At 35.7% G+C, this 23,435-nt stretch overlaps 1 protein-coding gene across 6 annotated transcripts in view; it reads left to right on the forward strand.

Annotated features, from left to right (window-relative positions):
- The window catches only part of VRK2 (VRK serine/threonine kinase 2), a 95,375-nt gene that overhangs the window by 58,377 nt on the left and 13,563 nt on the right, over positions 1-23,435 (forward strand). For all 6 annotated transcript variants that reach the window (XM_070478554.1, XM_020909042.2, XM_020909043.2 and 3 more), the window contains 3 exons: positions 9,053-9,185; positions 17,672-17,792; positions 20,387-20,445. In XM_070478554.1, the coding sequence (XP_070334655.1) occupies positions 9,053-9,185; positions 17,672-17,792; positions 20,387-20,445 (313 nt within the window). The remainder of the gene's footprint in view (positions 1-9,052; positions 9,186-17,671; positions 17,793-20,386; positions 20,446-23,435) is intronic.

Consider the following 23,435-nt stretch of genomic DNA (forward strand, 5'->3'; position numbering starts at 1 on the left):
TAGCATGGTTTTCAAAGCTTGCTATAAACCCATTATAACTGTTTTTCTTTTTTTTTTCTCCTGGGTTATAATGTGTTTCTAATAGCCTCTACACTCCCAGAAGACACTAATCCAGCCCTGGTTTTCCTTGTTTTACCCCCTCTTCCCTATCTCCATTCGTGAAAATCTTAGATATTTTTCAAGGCCCATCTCAGTGTCACTTTGTTTTTTGAGTTCCCCAGTTAGGAGATAACCTGTCTCTACCCCTACTCTAAAATATTATTATTTTAAAATCTGTTAGGCTTTTTTCAGAGCAGATGTTAGTTCTAGATGTGCTGGTGTCATCTCTTCTTCCTCTATGTCGGACATTGGAAAAATCTCAGTCTGCTGGTTAAGCTGATTTAGATTCTGATCTCAACTTTGCCACTTACTGTAGGTTTATTTGTTTTGCTCAGAGAACCTAAATTCACTCATTGTCTTTTCTCCTCAAGGTATCTTAAAATAGTTTGCTCTTAGGGTCATGAGGGTTAAATAATTTGACTTCTGTAAAGCACATATTGCCTTTGCATAGCAAGTATTCAATCATATGCATTCATTTTGTTTTTCTTTCCTTTTAAAAATGTATGATTCTTCATATTTGATCATGCTTGGCACTCAGGTGGCTGTTGAAAGGGATTTACTTCTATTTGTCCAATTATTACTATCAAGTCAGATCAATAAAACTTCATTTAAGCTTCCTGTGCAGAAGACCTCAGAGTAGGTGCTATCATGGATACAAAAATGTATATATCATTATCATTGTCCTGTAGGATTCTGTAGCCTATACATGTGGAACCAAGATATAAATAAAAGCTAAATATCTTTGAACATTTTTAAATAGTAAATCCATCTGAACACAAATGAAAACCCAGTGAGTTGCATTGTGTTTAAAAGGGTCTACTCACCAGAACAGGATTCAGGTGTGAGTGGTGGATCTAGGAAGTGTGAGGTGTCAATCCAGGAGGTATATTAGGAAGTGGAGAAGAACCCTTGGGGTGTCCCTGGAGGGGTGCCGAACTGGAGACAAAGGCCCTTCCGGTGTGATTCACTGCAAGGAAAAGTTATCACACGCTGTTCTTTCATCATTCCTTTCTCTGGTCCATCTGGAAAAACAGTGTTACAAGATCCCGTAAGCATAAGAAAGCAAGGACAGGGAAGGAAAGATTAGGTTAAATGTAGAACTGGAGAACCTGGCCTCAACTATACAGTCCATGGAATTCTCCAGACCAGAATACTGGAGTGGGTAACCTTTCCCTTCTCCAAGGGATCTTCCCAACACAGGGATCAAACCCAGGTCTTCCACAATGCAGGCGGATTCTTTATCATCTGAGCCACCAGGGAAGCCCAGGAATTACTGGAGTGGGTAGCCTATCCCTTTTCTGGGGGATCTTCCTGACCCAGGAATTGAACTGGGATTTCCTGCACTGCAGGTGTATTCTTTACCATCTGAGCTATCAGGGAAACCCAAACCTAGCTCTATGGTTATAAATTTGGCTAGGTAAAATAGGAAGTTGATTTTTGAGGCAGATCTATTTAGTATAGGAAAAGTTATGATTTTCATGGTCATCAAAGGCTAATTTGTTTTTCATCTTTATTAGTTTAGTGCTTTTAATCAGGGCTGTAATTTACTATCTGTGTCAAATTCATTTTTCAGAGACACAGATGTGGAGACAGCATTAGGAGTGCAAGCTCTTTATTGAGGGGAGGGAGTATAGTACCTGTATAAGAGAAAGGCACTAGCAGTAAAGAACCTGCCTGCCGGTGCAGGAGACACAAGAGACACAGGTTCAGTCCCTGCATCTGAAAGATCCCCTGGAGGAAGGCGTGGCAATCCACTCCAGAATTCTTGCCTGGAGAATCAGATGGACAGAGGAGCCTGGTGGGCTGCAGTCCATAGGATCGCAAAGAGCCAGACACAACTGAAGTGACTTAGCACAATAGAAAGATAAAAGGAGAGGAAGCAAGTTTGGACAAGGAAAACTTTCAGAGTGGGATGTTGCAATGACACCTATGAAAGAAAAGGAGACAGGAAGATTGGGCAGGGAGACCTCAGACTGTGATACAGTTCCTACAAAATCTCAGCCAATTAGGGAGCACCAGAGCTAACGGGTCCCCTTTGAAGAGTCTCCAGTTGAGTAAAAAATGGCCACACAGCTTTCCCGCCATGATCATTCTTTAGTAGGAGCTGCCAGGGGAGAGTGTGGCTTTGGCTCACATGCTGCGCTGGTTCCTAGTGGCGCTGCCTCTGGAGGTTGTCAGATTATTGCACTCCTCACAGGTGAAAGACCAGTTCTTTCTTAATGAGGTTGTGTCTCCCTGCCTACTACACTACCTTTTTAGTAATAAAATATTATACTTGAAAGTCCTTGAAAGCCTTAGTGTAGATTAGATGTTTTTTGAGGGGGAGGGGACAGCCGAGAAATTCCATAAAACAATATAAATGTTTTGTAGAAGCTGAATTTAATGAGTGTTGGATGACTTGCATTATTTGGGTGTATTGTATTATTGTTCATCTGTTAAATACATCTTCCCTACCTGTCTCACAAAGTTGTAAGAGAACAAAACAAAACTATAACATACACGGGAATCCCCATTAAGGCTATTAGCTGATTTTCAGCAAAAACTCTGTGGGCCAAAAGGAAATGGCAGGATGTATTAAAAATGATGAAAGGGAAAAACCAACAACCAAGATTGCTCTACCTAACAAGAATCTCATAGGAATATAATTGCTTTACAATGCTATATTATCTTCTGCTGTACAATGAAATGAATCAGCTCTATGTATAAATATATCTCCTCTGTCTTGGACCTCCATCCCACCCTTTCTCCATCACACCCATCTAGGTCACCACAGAGCACCAAGCTGAGTGTCTTGTGTTTTTTAAAGTTTCCCACTAGCTATCTGTTTTATACATGTCAATCCTAATTTCTCAGGTCATCCCACTGTCCCCTTCCCTGTCTGCCATGTGCTCACACGTCTGTTCTCTACATCTGTGTCTCTATTCCTACCCTGGAAAGAGTTTCATCAGCACTGTTTTTGTAGATTGCACATGTGTGTGTGTTAATATAAGATACTTGGTTCTCTCTTTCCAACTTACTTCACCCTGTATGACAAACTCTAGGTCCATTCATGTCTTTATTGTTTCTTTTGGTGGCTGAGTAATATTCCATTGTATATATGTACCACATCTTTATCCGTTCATCTTTAGATGGATATTTAGATTGCTTCCATGTCCTAGCTATTGTAAATAGTGCTGCTATGAACATTGGGGTACATATGTCCTTTTGAATTACGGTTTTTCAAGGTATATGCCCAGCAGTGGGATTGCTGGGTTATGTGGTAGTTCTATTTTTAGTTTTTGAATGAACCTCCATACTGTTCTCTACAGTGACTGTATCAATCTACATTTCTACCAGCAGTGCAAGAGAGTTTCCTTTTCTTCACACCCTGTCCAGCATTTTATTGTTTGTAGATTTTTTGATGATGGCCATTCTGATCAGTGTGAGGTGATACCTCATTGTAGTTTTGATTGGTATTTTTCTGTTAATTGGGCTTCCCTTGTGGCTCAGCTGGTAAAGAATCTGCCTGCAATGCGGGTGACCTGGCTTTAATCCTTGGGTTGGGAAGATACCCTGGAGAAGGGAAAAGTTACTCACTCCAGTATTCTGGCCTGGAGAATTCCATGGACTGTGTAGATTTTGTACATTTTATATAGAATTTATAAATTCCATGGACTGGTTGTAGATTTTTTGATGATAGCCATTCTGACCAGTTTGAAGTGATACCTCTTTGTAGTTTTGATTTGTATTTTTCTAATAATTAATGATGTTGAGCATCTTTTCATGTGCCTCTGCCATCTGTATGTCTTCTTTGAAGAGATGCCTATTTAGATCTTAGGCCCATTTTTTGCTTGGGTTGTTCGTTTTTTGTGTTGCTCTCTCTGTGCGTGCTGTATGCTGAGTTTCTTTAGCTGTCCCCAACTCTTTGCAACCCCATGGTCTGTAGTCTGCCAGGCTCCTCTGTCCATGGGATTCTCCAGGCAAGAATACTGGAGTGGGTTTCCATGCCCTCCTCCAAGGGATCTTCCCAACCCAGGGTTCCAGCCCATGTCTCTTAAAAGTCTCCTGCATTGGCAGGTGTCTTCTTTACCACTGTGCCACCCGGGAAGTTTTTTCGTATTGAGCTCCATGAGTTGTTTGTATATTTTTGAGATTAATCCTTTGTCCATTGCTTCATTTGCAAATATTTTCTCCCATTCTAAGGGTTGTGTTTTCCTCTTGTTTATGGTTTCCTTTGCTGTGCAAAATATTCTAAGTTTTAGTAGGTCCCATTTGTTTATTTTTATTTTTATTAGGAGGTAGGTCAAAAAAGATCTTGTTAGTTTATGTCAGAGTGTTTTTCCTATGTTTTCCTCTAAGAGTTATATAATGTCTGGTCTTACGCTTAGGTCTCTAATGCATTTTCAGTTTATTTTTGTGTATGGTGTTTGATGATGTCTTAATTTCATTTTTGTTTTACATGTAACTGTCCAGTTTTCACAGAACCACTTACTGAAGAGGCCGTCTTTTCTCTAGTGTACATTTTTGCCTCCTTTGTCATAGATTAGGTGACCATGAGTGCCTGGGTTTGTCTCTGGACTTTTTATCCTGTGCCATTAGTCTACATTTCTGTTTCTGTGCCAATACCATACTGTCTTGGTTACTGTAGCTTTGTATTATAGTTCAAAATTGGGGAGCCTGATTCCTCTGACTCTGTTTTTCTTTTTCAAGATTGCTTTGGCTATTTGGTGTCTTTTGTGTTTCCATAAAAATTGTAAAATTTTTCTTCTAATTCTGTGAAGAATGCCGTTAGTACTTTAATAGCTATTGCATTGAATCTATAGATTGCTTTGAGTAGTACATTCATTTTGACAGTGTTGATTCTTCCAATCCAAGAACATGGTATATTTGTCCATCTGTTTGTGTCATTTTTTATTTCTTTCATCAGTGTTTTATAGTTTTCTTGAGTATAGTTCTTTTGCTTCCTTTGGTAGATTTATTCCTAAATATTTTATTCTTTTTGTTGCAGTGGTGAATGGAATTGTTTCTTTATTTTCTCTTTCTGATCTTCCATTGTTATTGTATAGGAATGCAAGACATTTCTGTGCATTTTGTATCCTGCACCTTTACCAAATTCATTGATTAGTTCTAGTAGTTTTCTAGTGGCATCTTTAGGATTGTCTATGTACAGTATCATGTCATCTGCAAATAGTAACAGTTTTATTTCTAATTTTCCAGTCTATATTCCTTTTATTTCTGTTTCTTCTCTGATTTTCATGACTAGGACTCCTAAAACTATGTTGAATATGAGTGGCAAGAGTAGACATCCTTGTCTTATTCCTGATCCTAGTGGAAATGCCTTCAGTTTTTCACCATTGAGAATGATGTTTGCTATGGGTTTGTCATATATGGCCTTTATTATGTTGGGGTATATTCCCTCTGTGCCCACTTACTGGAGAGTTTTTATTATAAATGTGTGTTGAGTTTTGTCAGAAGTTTTTCCTGCATCTGTTGAGAAGATCGTTTTTTTATTTTCTAATTTGTTGATATAGTGTTAACATTGATTGCTTTGTGTATATTGAAGAATCCTTGCATTCCTGGGATAGATTCCACTTGATCATGGTGTATGATCCTTTTAATGTGCTCTTGGATTCTGTCTGCTAACATTTTGTTGAGAATTTTTCTGTCTTATGTTTATCAGTGATACTGGTCTGTAATTTTCTTTTTTCGTGATATCTTTGTCTGGTTTTGGTGTCTGGCTAATGGTGGCCTCACAGAATTAATTTGAGAGTGTTCCTCCCTCTGTAATTTTTTGGAAGAGTTTGAGAGGAATTGGTGTTAGCTCTTAAAATGTTTGATAGAATTTACCTGTGAAGCCATCTGGTCCTGGACTGTTTCTTAGATTTTTAATTATAGTTTCAATTTCATTACTTGTCACTGGTCTCTTCACATTTTCTAATTCTTCCTGGTTCAGTCTTGAAAAGTTGTACCTTTCCATTAATTTGTCTGTTTCTTCCAGGTTGTCCATTTTACTGGCAGATAGTTGCTTTTAGTAGTCTCTTATGATCCTTTGTATTTCTGCAGTGTCAGTTCTAATTTCTTTTTCATTTCTAATTTTATTGGTTTGAATCCTCTCCCTTTTTTTCTTGATAGTTTGGCTAAAAGTTTATCAATTTTGTTTATCTTCTCTAAGGACCAGCTTTGAGTTTTATTGACCTTTGCTCTGTTTTCTTCATTTCTGTTTATTTCTGCTCTGATCATTATGATTTCTTCTACTGACTTTGGGTTTTGTCTGTTCATCTTTTTCTGGTTGCTTTAGGTGGAAGGCTAGATTGTTTATTTGAGATGTTTCTTGAAATGAGATTGAATTGCTATAAACTTCCCTTTTATAACTGCTTTTGCTGCACCCCATAGGTTTGGGTCATTATGTTTTTGTTGTCATTTTTTTATATTTAGTTTTTTTATTTCCTTTTTAATTTCTTCAGTGATCTCTTGGTTATTTAATGGTGCATTTTTTTTGCCATGTGTTTGTGATTTTTTTTACAGGGTTTTTTTTTTCCTGTAATTGATTTCTAATCTCATAGCATTATGGAAAAGATACTTGATGTGATTTCAATTTTCTTAAACTTTCTAAGGCTTGATTTGTGACCCAGTGTGTGATCTATGCTGGAGAATGTTCTGTGTGCACTGGAGAAAAAGTGTACTCTTCTACTTTCGGGTGGAATGTCCTATGAATATCAGTTAAATCTATCTGGTCTATTGTGTCATTTAAAGCTTGTGTTTTCTTTTTTGTTTTTTCTTTCTGGATGATCTGTCCATGTATTTTCTGTCCACTCGTGTAAGTGGGGTCTTAAAGTCCCCCACTATTAATGTGTTATTGTCAATTTCCCCTTTTATAGCTGTTAGCATTTGCCTTATGTATTAAGGTACTCCTACGTTTGGTGCATAAATATTTATAATTTTTGTTTCTTCTTGGATTGATCCCTTGATCATTATGTGATGTCCTTCCTTATCTCTAGTAATAGTCTTTACTTTGTAAAGTCTTTTTTATCTGGTACAAGTATTGCTAGTCCAGCTTTCCTCTGATTTCCATTTGCATGGTTTATCTATTAATATCCCCTCACTTTCAGGTTGTATGTGTCCCTAGATCTGAAGTGGATCTCTTGTATATATACAGGACTTGTATTTGTATCCATTCAGCCAGTCTGTGTGTTTTGGTTGGAGCATTTAGTTCATTTACATTTAAGGTAATTATCACTGTGTATGTTCCTATAGCCATTTTCTTAATTGTTTTTGGTTTGTTTTTGAGGGTCTTTTTCTTCTCTATGTTTCCCACCTAGAGAAGATCGTTTAGCATTTGTTGTAAAGCTGGTCTGGTGGTGCTGAATTCTCTTAGCTTTTTCTCATCTATAAAGCTTTTGATATCTCTGTTGAACTGAATGAGATCCTTTCCATTTGCTATCAATATCTATGTTCTCAGGATGTCTACTTTGCAAAGTGAAGTCTATTTAGTTCTCAAATAAAGATAAAAATGCATCATAAATAGTGAAAGCAAGCAACCAGTTTTACATCTGATTCTGAAGTGCAGTTACTTTGGGCAGTTACTACTGAAGCCATGTTGAGAAATGGCATCTGTGAGTGAGAGACAAAACTGAAATACCATGTTTTCATACAATCTAGCAAGCTATGTTCTCCAGCAAATGAAGGAAACTGTGTTGTTTATATTTTGAAGTTCAGAATATCTTCTACTTAGGCTGTCCTGAAACCAACAACTTCAATTAAAATTTAATTTAATTTTAATAGGTATCTTTTAAAATTCCAGTTGTATTATAATACTTTATTGTCTTAAAGCTGAACATTGTGAAGTGTTGCCTTATTCCCTCAATTTTAAAGAAATACATGTGAAACAATCCATTTTAAAAGTTGAAGCTGCTTTCTTTTTCAGTGGTTTAGAGGGGAGAGGATCATGGTAACATGTAGGTAGAAAGTGTAGTATTCTGACTGTGCGTGCATGCTGTCGCTTCAGTTGTGTATGACTCTTAACACCACTATGACCTGTAGCCTGCCAGGCACCTCTGTCTGTGGGATTTTTCCAGGCAAGAACACTAGAGTGGGTTGCCATTCCCTTCTCCAGGGGATCTTCCCAACCCAGAGATTGAACCCAGGTCTTCTGCATTGCAGACTGACTCTTCACCATCTGATATACGTTAGAATAAATGTCTAATCATAACACTTCCCTATTCAGTGTATGCTTTATCTGTAAAACTACTTCTCTCCTCCCTTCTTTTTCTCTCCGAAAGTAACCTTAGGAAAATTCACTTGAATTGCTCTCTGACTTTTCAACAATCTATATTCTGTTTGGATACCCTGCTTAGATTCTGACTGACTTACAAAGATAACAGTCATGATATGGATTGGTCTAAAGACCAAAAGTACTGCATTGATGTTCCATTCTTAAATACGGACAACATGATGCTGGGTTTTTTTTTTTTTTAATTTTGATAGTCATTATCCCTTATAGTCTGTTCACTGTTTTTATGCTTCCTGTTAGTGGAGATTCCTGTAATATTAGCTTACTATTTTTAGATTGTTCTCCTCTCCCCTCCCTGTTGAAATAGTTTTATGTTACAAGGAGGGGTTACTAAGAAAAAAAGGCTGATCCTCATAAGCTGTATGAATACAGATAAAAAGACATATTGTGGTTTATGACATCTACATGCCCACCTAGAGGGAAGGGAATTTAAGAGCAGAATAAAAAGAATGAAAATCTAAGTCAGCTCAGAAACAAGATATGCCTATGTTGAAGTAAGGATTTAAGTTAGAAAGTTCATTGTTATGGCCCCCAGTTGTATCTATTTTATCTGAAGGCACCATTTGGTTTAATAAAATACAGATCTGAGGTTCTCTTAACCTATCAGTTTCTTAAGACTTAATTATAAAGGTTAAATTTTCAAAGGACAAAAACACTATTCATTTGTCTGTTCACGTCTTCCAGGTTTATCTTGCAGATTATGGACTTTCCTACAGATATTGTCCCAATGGGAACCACAAACAGTATCAGGAAAATCCTAAAAAAGGCCATAATGGGACAATAGAGTTTACCAGCTTGGATGCCCACAAGGGAGTAGGTAGGTTTCTTTTTTTTATTTCAGAATAATTAGAACAAAGTCTTAAGGCTCCATGAAATGACCTTTTTGCCTGGTCAGTTTGAAGAATGAGAACAGTGGTGAGATTTTTATCAAAAGTAATGAATTCCTGTATGTCAACAAATGTTGTTCTGAGAGAAGAGATACAGACTTTTGACAAGTGAAAAAAGAGTAAAAGATGTCAAGTAAGCAAAATTTGATGCTCATTTGGAGCAGCCTAAGGTACTAGTTTGTTTACGTTAAACTTGAAAGTCAACAACTGAATTTTTATGCTTTAGAAACTCTTTTGGATTTGGTGCAGGTACATGTGTGAAGAATGATTCCTGTTTTTCATTGTGCTCTTGTGAGAGCTTTAGCAGATATCATCTCAACAATAAGGAAGTCTTTTCTGAAACTATGAAGTGTTAACTTGTGGAAATCTCTCCTAGTCACCTTTCATATATCTTACTTATTTAAACTCACTTTGATGGTATTGGAAACACATTTGCAGGTAAATTACATACATAGTCCTTTTATTGGATATTGATTGTACTGCCTTGCATTCCAAGGCAGACTTAATTCAACAATTCCCTAATTAGTTAAAGTCATAACCTATGTCTTGTATTCATTTACCATTAATTAAACCTTAGCTGTTTATTACACTGCAGTCCAAATCCAATAGCCGACCCAGAAAGCCATGGAGAAGGAAGTAGGAGGTCAATATTGAAAATATATGGTGCGGAGTCCCCACTGATGGTTGCTTTGTTCACAATCAATATGGTCAATGCAACTGTACTTTCTTAGTTGCTCTGTCAGCAAGACAAAAAGTCAATTCTAATGTTATGCTAGTAAAAAAAAAATGGTGACTATTGAAAAACTTTGGCTTTCAAATTTATATTATTCATAAACTTTGTTCACAAAAGTATTTTCAAATACACTAAACCACACAAATAATTTTTAAACAGCTTCGAATGGACCACATTTTCACTAAAAGGCAGTTAGACATTTGCACTTGTTAATGGCTGTTGAACTGTTACCCTAAACTGATACTTTCTAATGAGTTTTTGTTGGTGCAAACAACTGTATATTATTGCCTTTTCTATTAAAAGGACCATTGACCATGTAATGTAGAGGGTCTTGATAATTTTCGAGGGCAATTAAAACCCACTCTAGTTTAAGGTAGGCCACTGAAAAAGTGAAACAAGTGTGTCAGTGGATACCTTCTTCCTTTCAGGAAGAATCACAGGTTAAATTTTTGGGGTTGGAAATTGGCTCATATAACTCCTGATCAGAGTAAGAGAAATCACTGCATTTTTTTTCAAAGATAGTTTGGTTAAAAAAGTAATGGTTTCACTCAGAAATTTAATAATATTGTATTACTTTTCACCATTAGCATTGTTAATGAATCAATGGGCATTTAAAAACTATATAAATGGGACATTGGCTTTAATTAAGGGCTTCCCTGGTGACTCAGACTGTAAAGAATCCACCTGCAGTGCAGGAGACCTGGGTTCGATCCCTGGGTTGGGAAGATCCTCTGGAGAAGGGAGTGGCAACCCTTTCCAGTGTTCTTGCCTGAAGAACCCCATGGACAGAGGAGCCTGGTGGGCTACAGTCCATGGGGTCGCAAAGATTCAGACAAGACTGAGCGATTAAGCACAAGGAATGTAAAAGTCAAATGTTCATTGATAGTGTTTTGGGTTTTTTTAGTTTAAAGTTCTTAGTGAATTTTGTTCTTCACTATTGCAATATGTATTAGTATGAAAGAATATTTAGAAACCTGAAAGTACTTTTTGATAGCAGTATAACTGGAAATTCATCATACAAATTCTTAAGCATTGGTCCAATTACATTATTGACGATGTTAACTTATGATTGGGCCACTAAGTTCAACCAATAGCTCTAATACTGATATTAATAGATTTGACCATTATAAATATAACTGTGATTATGGAATGGGAAAGTAGAGTTGATGGATGTTGGTCTGATCACTGGACTGTGGTAATTCTGAAAGTCCTCCTCAGTTATTCCATAGTTTAGGTAAATATTTTCATTATGCTACCTTCGTGAAAGATTTGAACAATATTTTATTCTGTAGTGTATTTAAGTTTTTGCTCCCTAAATAATAATACATGTTGATGAGCTGGGTAGATGTCACCATGTTAGGTCTTTGGAGAGAAGAATGAACTGAGAATAGTAATAGAAAGATATTACCTCTTTGGGAAGGCTACTCAGGTTGGAGCCTCCACTACATATTTTTGGTATTTGCTGAAAAGTTATAAGCTGGAGTGAATATTCATTTTTACCACAGGTTTAAAAAGATTTCTATAAAAATTAGATTCCCTTAATGCATTACAAATATAGTGTAAAGTTCTCACCATATCTGTATTTACATATAGATATACATATATATGCATATGCCTTCACATATATGTATACACACATATATACTTCCACACATAGATGCATAGATGTGTATGTACACACATTTGCTGAAATTTTAACATACAGTTTAGTATGAAAACTGAAAGGTTTAGTATCCTCAAATATTTGAATACTATTCATTCCTAATGTTTTAGATTTAATTTTCCAAAATAAAACATTTCACTTTAGGATTTTATTAGAAATGGAGTAATCATTTAGTCCTATCTAGAAACTAGTATAAACAAGGCCATAAATCCTGTAGGTAAATGCAGAAGGTCAGATTCATAAATATTAATGTGTTTACTTTCAGTATACATTATGTAATTTAATCTCAGAAAAATCTTTTCTATACCAGTGCAGCTATGAGATCAAATAAATACTGAGACAGATAATGCAAGGGAAAACATAAAGAGCAAAACAAGTTATCACTAGGAAATAGAATCTCTAGTTGTCAGAGCATTTGTTACATTTTAGGTTTATCTTGGCTTGATCAGGCCCTGGGAAATATCCAGCCTTCAATGTAAGACTGACTTATGGATTAGACACTTAACAGATATATTGCTAACCTGGTCAGACTGTCTGGTCTGTTACCTTTGTAGTGGTTATTCAGAAACTGAAGCTAACTCTCATGTTTCTGTGGATTATTAATAGTTGGGTTTTCATAATGAAGGAATTTGTATAAGTGGCCAGTCATCAGTTTTACATAAGCATTTTTAGTTCAACTGTGTGAAAGGAGGGTAGCTTGTATTATTATAAGTAAAAATATGAATAGAGATATATAAAAGTGCATGAACAGATGGGTGAATGGATAGATAACTATTCTTAAGCTATTGTACATGTATATATCTGTATTTTTTCAAATTGCAATTATTCTTCCAAACTCAATTCTCTTATATGACCTAGAAGTGTTTTGTGAGTGGCTGAAGTGCTTCATTTAGTGTAAAATTAGAGTAATACATGTTGGGCTTATCTCATCTATTATTAATCTCTTATTCATAGAAACCAACATGTATAAACACTGACATATTTTTGGGCTTGTTGCCTGATAATTAAAGAGAATTATATCTGTGTCAAATACACTATTTTAAAATTTGTTACATTCTTAGTAATGTTAAAAAGCAATATTGGGATCAATGTGTGGTATGGATTTTTGTAGATTTTTCTGCTCACTGAGGCATGCAGTCAATACTTAATTTCTCTAGAGATATACTGCATTTAACATATTGAGTTTTTTAAAATACTTCAGACCTGTGCATTGAGTGTATAATACCTGTTTTAATTTGACATCATTGATGACCATACAATGTGATATCTAAATTGCATTTTAAATGTCCATTTGCTTATATGATATAGTCAGTATCAAGGAAAGAACTATATTGCATACTTTTAAAAATTTTTGCCAGTTGCTACAGTTTATGAAATCCAAGTCTTGGTGTTATTTCCTGCATGGCTGCATTTCACTCTAATATAGCACTCCAACTTACAAAATATATGTGAGATAAACTGCGAATGTGTTTTCATGCTACCAAACTTGGGGAAATGACATGGTTTACACAATATGTAACTTCCTAAACAATAATTCAAAAAAGGGAACCCATTTTTCAATTATAAGATATTAAGGTAAACCTTCAAGTGTCTATTGAATCTATAAGTAGTCAGAAAAACATACTGTTGATTTTTATTTTTAAGTAAATTTCACTGCTCTAAATACTCCTTGGTTGATGTATAAATAAATTTTAATGAAGGCACTATTCCCTCTATGAGGCATAACCCAATTTTGACATTTAGACAAGACTTTCAAAGTCTTGGCATAGATATTAAACTGTTTGGTTGGGTTAAGAATACACATTGGCCAAATGTAAGATACCTTTGCTCTGTTGAATAACTTCTCCTGAGATCACACAGTAGTGTTTCATCAAAAACTAAGGCTTAGGATTTAAAAGGTACTGAAGAAATGAGAGACCTGATTTTATTTATTTGAAATGTGACACATTGCATTCTACTTTCCTAATATCCTAATTGCAGTAAATTGGAGCCACCTTAAAGTTCCCTAGCTCTTTATATATCTGAATTGGAAAAACTACTAAATAACATAGGTTAAAAAATAAATAAAAAATAACATAGGTTACTAGTTACAAAAACAAGAGTAACCTTTAAATTTGTTCTGCAGATAGTCACAATTCACTTCTCAGGTGAGCATCTTACTCAGATGTTTTCTGCTTTCCTGTTGTCATTTCTGAATATATAAACTAGTATTTTGAGCAATTAAACCCTGTTTGCTTAAGGCAGAAGTTTTAAGGTTCATTTTATTATTTCCTACAAAAACTTGTTTTTCCTCCTACTTTATAATGTTACTCTATATAAGAAAAAAACTGTTTTCTATACAAAAAACATGTTAGGCAAATAATCGGATCCATTTGGAGATTAACACTGATATTTTTCTTTTTCTCCCAATTCTTTCATGCCATTTGATGAATCTCACCCAGATAATTTTACTGCAGTTTATCTTTATAGTAAGGACCAGTTCTCCAGTGTGATTTCTTTGTTGTTTCTGTTCCAGCTTGGAAGAACCATTTAACATTTTATAAATTAATGTTTTAATTAGACAGTCTTTTTCATCAGAATGAAGTAGTTTTAAACAAATAGTTTCATGAAAGTTTGGTTGCATGAAAAATTTTGTTAGTGCTGCAGCTTAGACCTCAGGATCTGCTGCTTATTTCTTCCTTGCCAGTATACCTGTCTTTGGTCAATATATCTTTTGGTGTTTTAAGTTAAAATGACTGCTTCAAATACTTCCCTAACTGTAGAAGCAGTATATGTAATGTTGTCTAAATGGTGTTAAAACTAACAAGGGAGGCAAAGTAATTGGCAGATTGGACTGTTGGCTTTGGATTCTGGTACAATCATTGGTGCAATCATTGGATTCTGAACACTTTGGATTTCAGTGCAGAGCTCTGAATTTTTGCTCTGTGATACCGAACAAGTTATTTAACCTCTCTGAGACTCTATTTTCTTCTTTGTCAACAGGGATAATGATATTACCCCTCATGTTATTGTTAGGATGATTAAATAATATAAAAGCAGTTAGAGTGTCTGGCACAGTAGCAGCTTCAAAAATCACATGGATTGTTTTTATTTTAATTATGTATTTTAGTATCAGCTGTTTCTGGTATCTGCTTTCTAGGGAAATAGAATTCAAGTCCCACTCCACCTGTGCATTTTTTGGGGGGGTTTCTTTTGGCAATAATCATTTAGAAATGTTGAGCAACTGAAAATACCACCATATTAAAAAGCAAAGTAAAAATTGGGTGCTAAATTATGTTTAGATAGTGACATGAGAATATAGAAGAAAAATATTAATAACTAAATTTTCCTATATTTCCAAGCAGTAGTACCATAAGTAAAAGTATGACTTTACATATAGGAAATATATATGGAAATATGCTGTTAATGATTATATTAATTATCAAATGCACCTGATAAACTTTATATATTATAATAAATTATACAGAAATAAATATTATACAGAAATAAAATAATCTATAACATATGTTTCAGCTTTCAAATTAAAAAATATTTTCCTAGTTAGATATTGTCTTCTTCAGCTGTGATCAACTCTTGTTTTTTAATTTTCAGCATTTTGTTGTTAGATATACAGGAAATAACATAATAATACAGTAAATATCCAAATGTTAGATTCCTAGATTCAACAGATATTATATTATCTTTTGTTTAAAGTACATCTGCATTAAATTTAGATCTATGATAAATTTACTATGTTAATTACATATCCACTCATAGATACTAATATTGGCATCCAAAATATTTTAATTAATTTAACCAGTGTTAAAATTGCTCTTCTGTATGTAGTAGATGGAGAGATAACATAGTCATTGGTACAGTCTTAAGAGGTTAGATTCTCAAATAAACACATCACACTTTGCAGTTTGTTTCCCTGAGAGGGAGTTTCAGGGAGAGGTGTGTGCTTGGAAGCATTTTTAATCCTTTCATCTCACTGTTCAATGGTGGGAAAGAGTTACTGTAGAATTTTTTCTTTAACATTACATGTATGTCTGCAGAACTTAGTGGAAACAGTGGTAAAACATTTACCTAACCATAGTTATTAATGTATATATGTAGTAAAAGTAAATAAAAGTTTGAAAAATGTGATGCCATAGTTTAATATTAGGTAAGACTGAACTATGCTAGTGAAGTAAAGTTAATTCTCAAAGGGCTATTTCAAATGAAGACCAGTTTATGAAAGATTGGCTTCAGGAATCTAAATGACTTGTCATTACTTACAGCTTTGTATCAATTAATCCCTCAGTTGGAGGGTTGGGGGAAGTGACTGGAAATGTTCATTCTATTTTAATTCTGGTTGGTTTTCCTCAGAGGGTCTCTTGTGTCTAGCCTATATTGTCCAAACAGGTGCCAGAATATAATTTTTTGAAAATTAGAGGATGTGAATTTTTTTAAGTGGTAGTAATCAGGAATTGCCATAATGGAAAAGGGACTTGTGAACACATCTGTACAAATGGAAACATTCCATTATTAATGGGAGATTTATTACTGAAGAAATCACTACAAAACAGCATGGTAGAGATTGTGTTTTTATTTTAATAGGGGAGCCAAGTCTTGCATTAGGACATTGTTGAAGCTGTGCAGAAAGGAAATGATACCCATGGGACTGTAGCATTCTACTCGATTGAAAGGCCTTTAATAATCCAGTACTCTAATAGCAGTTAAGATAGAGTATGTGTGAGAGCTAATCTTGTCTTCTGCTTTTATAATAACTTATGTATGGTGACCAAAAGTAGTTATGGTATGCTAGCAACATTGTTCTTAGTAGATGACTTTTAAAATTAAAAACTGAGTTTACTGAGTGACTTTTCAGAGTGTATTTAATGAAAGATAATAAAACAGGATACCTGTTTACAGCAGGCTTAGTAGCCATGAATTACACTTAGGAGATTTTATATCCCTACACAGGTGAATATTCAAGTTATGGTAGAAATCTAAGCCAATCTATTGTTTTATAACAATTTGGAATGGTTATAAAAATGAGTTTATTTTGAAGGACTTTGTTAATGTTTTGATCATTATTTCAGTAATATTTTGTACATTTTGATATTTTACTAGATTTCATTGTCCTTTTGATATCAGCTACTTAAAAAAAAACAAAATTATCATGGAATTAGTCTGTCATTTAGTAATTTTATGTAAATGATATTTACAGTGGCCTCAAAGTATTCTTTTCCTGTATTTTTTAATGGAAAGCCATCTTATATTAAATTCTGGAAGCCTCTATTTTGCTTTAAAATCTACTTCCCACCATCTCCACCTTCACCCTTCATGCACTCTATTGCTTTACCTTTTTTTTTTTTCCCCAGGATATTTGGCCAGAATTTCACCAAAGCCACTGCTTATATCTAAAATAACATTCGTAAAATTCTAGATCCGTGTACCCGCAAAACAGAAGGCATACTTTTCCTGTACTGTCATTTAATTGAAAAGTCTTAAGAAAGACCTGTATTTTAATACTGCACACTAGATGGCAGTTTTGTCATATTCTTCCAATTTCAAAGGCTGCTAGTAAGAGTGGAACAGGAAAGGCCATCAATGTTTAGTCTGCACTCGAAGGGTCTCTGCATGACCAATGCAGACCCCATGGACTTCCTGGAACATGTGTTAGCAATTTAGCTGCAGACATTTATTTCTTTGTTTTACTGCTTGGCTCTTTGAGAAAGTGTTGGTGCCAGGTTATGGGTTGTCTGGATCATGTCAGAGGCCATGGAGATCAAGTTCATGTGACAGGCCAGACTAGGGAAGGATGAAGTTGGAGGAGGTGAGGAAACTGACCCTCACTTTCGACAGCAGCAAGTCCCTGCCTGTCTGTGGACTGGGGCCAAGTGCCTGCACGTTTAAGCGTTTCTCCAGCTGAACAAACAAAACACATCGCCCATTTGGCTTTTTCATATTTCATCAGTGGTAGTTCACTCAGTGATTTCTCTGTTTCTCAAACTTGCTTATCCCTCATCTTTCTTTCTTAATGCTTATTCCTATAGCCCTGTCCAGACGAAGTGACCTTGAGATCCTCGGCTACTGCCTGCTGCGGTGGTTATGTGGGAGCCTGCCCTGGGAATGGAGCCTGCAGGACCCTGTAGCTGTCCAGGCTGCGAAAACAAAGTACATATTCTCAAGTGTTGCATCATTTACAGCACCAGGGCTGAAAAGATACACTAAAGCAAGTTAATATTCAGAAAAAAAACTGCCATTCAACTGACATGATAGCCAAAGCAAATTTCTTAAATTTGAAAAATATTTTTAAAAAACCAAACAGCTTACAGACATACATGCCATTAAGCTAGCACCTATGAAATCACATGTATTGAGTTGTAATGCAAAATATAAAGTGAAATATTTGTTACTTCACAGGGTGTTTTCCAAAGCTTAGATTCTAGGTGGTGGTATTTTCAAGGAAGAACATTTTCAAATTATCATTGTACAAGTACATGGAGTTATTGTGAGCCTGGTAGCTTGGTGTGATTGATATTAACTGTGCAAAGCAACAGTGTGAAGTGGGACAAACAGGACTTATTTTTTCAAATGAGAGGAACATACTTCTTTTTAATCCTGTGTTTTGGGAGGGAGGATGTTCTGTTTCTTAAGGAAGAAACAAACAAAATTTGTATATGAGATGTTTATCCAAGAGATCATTTTGCAGCCACATAAACATTTTTAATATTCCACATTCAATTTTTATCACCTAAACTCTATAAGCATGAGAATTAGGTTAGACTAAGAGCAGAGTGGTTTACTATTGTACTGTTTTTCTCACTGATCAGGCCTAAGAAAAAGTCAATTGCTTATAACACAGCATAGTCAATTTTTCATTATGTACCAAGATATTCTCAACAGTAGTTATGTACAGATATAATATCACGATTGGAAAAAGCTGTATTTTAAATAAGACAAGTCACAACAGAAGTTTACAGAAGGGGTAACTAATCCGTAGAAATCAGTCTTTCAAATTCAGTGTGACATCAGTTCTTAACAGAGAGGGAAGCTAACCTATAGATAGAGAGTAGTACAGATTACATTTGTAAATACTGACATATATTGTAAGATATATCTCTCCACTTCAGTCTTGATCATTCTAGTCTCTTACCCCAACTAACAGGTTTGTATGTCAGCATTAGAACGATCTCATCAGTTTTTTACTGCAGTGACTGATGTGTCCATCTAACCCTCAGGTAACTAATGCTCTTCAATATATAAGTCAGGGTCAAAGCACAGTCCTGGGCACATGTAGGCAGTCTTGGTTTCCAATTTCCCACCTCAGTTTATCTAATTTAAATAAAATGTTTTATTTAAAAAACTAGCATATTAATTCTAATGATAATATATATGGTTTTTTTTCACAAGACTTACAGATATTCACAGACTTACAGATATTTGTTTTGGTCTTTTATCAATATGCATGTGTAGATGTGTTCATTGTAGATCTCTTTAATGAATATGCCTGCATGTATATATTTGAAGGTAAGAGGGTATCATATAAATAATAAAACAATGCTAATAAACATAATCCCCATTTATATTTTTAGGTCCCTTGCCTGTGTTAGTATATTTATTTTGGCCTGATTAATAGCATAAACCTACTGACCAGTAAAGCTAGTATTGTATTATAAAATTTATAATTAAGGCATACATATGTATATTAATATGATATATATTCAATTATGATATAAATATGTTCAAGCTTCTTATATAGCACATATTCATAATTTATTCAACTTGCTGAGAGGGCATAACACTGAATTTCCCAGTAAGGGCAGGCTTGCATATTCAATCATATTACTATATCTCCCCACATCCTTTATGTTCCTGACACCAGGTAATATCAGAGCAGTGCATTTACTGTTGCAGTTTGTGCCTGTGCCTGAGTTTGTGAGTCATTCACATCAGTAATTTTAGTTGAGTGTTTCTATGTTTGTGGCTGAAGCAACTTAAGAGATTTGTACTTGTTCAGTCTAAAACACTGAAAAGAAAAAAAAGAAAATAAAAAAATAAAACACTGAAAAGTCTTAGAATAATGGGTTTTGGGGGGGTGCTATTTCTTGTTAATCTGTTTAATCTTGTGCTTCGTTGCTCAGTTCTGTGTTCAACTCTTTGTGACCCTGCAAAGATTGTAGCCCGCCAGGCTCCTCTTGTCCATGGGGATTCTCCAGGCAAGAATACTGGAGTGGGTTGCCGTGCCCTCCTCCAGGGGATCTTCCCAACCCAGGGATTGAACCCAGGTCTCCCGCATTGCAGATGGATTCTTTACCGTCTGAACCACCAGGGATAGCATAGCATAAAACAACTGCCCAGTGAAGAGCAATATACGTGAAAAGGAAATAATATTCCCCTTCCCAGTGGTAAATACCTAAGGAAAAATATCTTGAAAATCCAGGTAAAATTTTTCCACATATATTTTTCTTGAGGTTTTTACAGAAAAACCATGTATCCCTACTTCTACATTTGCATGTACAGACCTTGTATTAAAGCATTTATACTGTATTTCTATGTTTAGTTTCTAGGTGATTGATATAAAATTGATCAGTGAGATTTGAGGGATCTCCCCTTTCCACTTTACCCTCTTATCCTTTACAGGTGGGTAGGAAAAAAAGTATGGAAAGTCACACTAGTGACCCATCAACAAGTTTTGTTTTCTGATCAAAACAACATGTCACAGGATTGCAGACAAACTCACTGTGCCGTACTTTTCTTTGTTTCAGTCTGTTGGATGAGCTCCCTGAGTCGGTGCTTCAGTGGGCTCCTTCCGGAAGCAGCTGCCGTAAGTCAGATGATAACTTCTACCTCCCCCTGTAGGATTTCCGGGTCACTGCATGTGTCACTAGTCACTTTTTCTGCGCCCAATCCCCTTCTCACAGTGGTGGGGAGAAAACCCCCAGGGTTCCAGATAGGTTGCTAGAGAAGAGAACTTTTAGATCCTCTTTTCATTAGGACACAAGAATGCTGCAAGAACTTGCTCAAGTAGTCTTCTCAGCTTTGCTGATGGCACTGCTTTCTTTCAGATGTATGTTTGGGGAATTGTGCAGAGGTTCAATGGTCTACTATATCTGGTATTTCTAGAGTGGACTTTCTGGTTTTGTTTCTCTGAAGATAAAGTTGATCGAAGGAAAGACTGCTTTCAATTAATAATTTAAAAAAGCAAACCATTAAACATTTGAATGCTGTTTAGACCTGGATTATAGTCTCACCCAGCAACCCGAAAAAATTTTTTTTGGTCTGGTAAGGCATATGACCTGGGGATTCAGAGTGTATTTCATTAAACGGGTTTCTCTTTCATGTTGGTATAGACCGTTTTGCAATTCTTTAATTGGTAGTGCTGTCAGTAAAAATAGCAAGGCAATTCAGAATTACCCAAGTGCTGATGGCACATTGTTCAGCCCCAATTTAACAGCCGAGTTAGATTGCCTCACAGAACAGAGCCTGCTTCTGCCGTCCAGTTGCTTTCTTTCCGAGACGATAAGCAAAGTGAATCTTGATCTCTATTTGTACCGGGCAATTTCAGTTAGCTTTTAGCTGACTTATGAAAGCAAATATGTACACTGACTGTCTAGAGAAGGTCAAATAGTATCAGTTTCCACATGAGAGTTTGAAAGTAGAGTTAAATCATTTTAAACTTATACTTACAGCCCTTCTTTGACCAGAAACTAGAATTTTCATTTCCATAGGAAACAAATAAACCAGTTGTGCTTTCCCATTTCCATTTCCCAAGTCCCACAAATCTGCCCCGTATCTTCACTCTCTGTAGCCCCTTTCCTTCTGTTGGAGCAAGGCAAATGGGACAGCAGTGTTCTCATTGGTGGGGATGGACTGCAACATGAAAGCTTTTTGTTTATGTAACTGCACTGAGTAACTCAGTCAATATGCCAATGTTCATTTTTGGCTAATATTTTTATTGGTACTTTTACCAAATCATACAGCTTTCATTTTACTCAATAAGACAGCAAAATGAGAGGTGAAATGTTAAAAAAAAAAAATTTAAATTGTGTATCTGTCTTTTATTGTCCCTCCTGCCTAAAAAGTAAACTGTTGAGTTTAGGATTAGAAAAGAAAGCCCAGTTGCCCTGGATCATACACAATAAATACCTATGGACCAGTGTGTATTCTGGGACACTGCTGTTGCTAGAGATGAGATTTGAGTGATGAGAAATGGTAGGAGGAGTGCCAGGCTCCTCTTTTTTGGTACAAACCATTTGTTTGAGTCTATACTGTTATTTTATAAAATGCAGATTTCTATTTTTAAAGCACAAAATGTTGAAACTTTATGATTAACTGAAAGTCTCAAGTTGTTTATGCTTGGGAGAGTGGGTATTACTAGCATGAGAATTAATCTGATTTACAAAAGGTTTGTTACTAAGACATTTTATGATACAAAACAGCTGAGAGGTTTGCAGCATGCATGTCCCACTCAGTGTAATAATAATAGTTTCAAAGTTTCTGTCTCTTGAAATGATAGTCAGTAATGATACTTAATATTTCACTAGCTTAAGAAGCAGATGATTCAAGAATATCATAATTTCCTACTACTCAAAGCATTTTGTTTTATAGCTCTGGAAATATGCTAGTAAATTAAAAGGTGTACCTAATATAATAAATCTAGATCTTGAAAGGCTAACATTTAAAACCAGTACTATATCACAATCGTCTGAGCATCAGGTTTATCATAATAAATTCATAACAGAGGTGGCTCTTCTCTTTTGCTTCCTCTCCTACCTCATGGTACCTCTATTTTTTAAAGCCCAGACCCACGAAGGCTGCACAGCTGCAGTCGACTGGTAGAGCACCGGGAATCTTCCGCTGTCTTCTAACAGTGATTTGGGAAAACTGCCCAACATATTCACATATTCAGCTCTCTTCTTCATTTGGGATATTCTGGTTAATAGAACTGTAGGGCTTTCCTGGTAGCTCAGCTGGTAAAGAATTCGCCTGGAATGCAGGAAACCCTGCTTCAATTCCTGTGTCAGGAAGATTCCCTGGAGGAGGGCATGGCAACCCACTCCAGTATTCTTTCCTGTAGAATCCTCATGGACAGAGGAGCCTGGCAGGCTATAGTCCGTGGGATCTCAAAGAGTCAGACACGACTGAGCGACTAAGCACATAACTAAGCATACCAAACCAGGCTTACCAATCTTGAACAAAGAACAGCAGAATATTTATATTAATATTTATATTAAAATGGTAGTGAATATAATTTAATTTTTTCTTGTTTTATTCATCTCTGCAAGAATCAGATGCCCCCTTAAAGGGCTTCTGGAAACATGAGATATAACTTTGATGAAGCTGTAGCACTTGCTAATTATAGATACCTGGTTGAGCAAATGGTCGGTAACAGAATTTTGACATCTTATATATTCAAGAGGAAAAAAGGAGATTGCAGAATTGCCACAGTTTCCAAAATGCCAAAAAAACCAAACTCTGAAGCCAAGAATTTTCAGTTTAGCCATAGCAGCCTTATACTCCTAGAAAATAGCTGTGGACAATACAATGTAAAATGGTTACTCTCTGACATTCCTTGGGGGGAGAGATGATGACTATTCCTTTTTGAACTTTTCCCTGTAGGGAGTGATAAGCCAGTGTCTCTGCAGTTCCCTACTTGAAAGGAGGTAGACCTAGAGGGGAGCAAAATTTTAGGAAGTTACTTCTCCCAACTCACGAAGCTTCCCCGACTTCCCCACCATAGGATATAAACAACTTAGTGAGAAAGTAAGAGCTCCTTGTGTCTGGGTTAGTAATAATTTTTTGAAGAGGAAAGAC

This window comes from Odocoileus virginianus, chromosome 2 (genome assembly GCF_023699985.2).
Source record: "Odocoileus virginianus isolate 20LAN1187 ecotype Illinois chromosome 2, Ovbor_1.2, whole genome shotgun sequence".
NCBI lineage: Eukaryota > Metazoa > Chordata > Mammalia > Artiodactyla > Cervidae > Odocoileus > Odocoileus virginianus.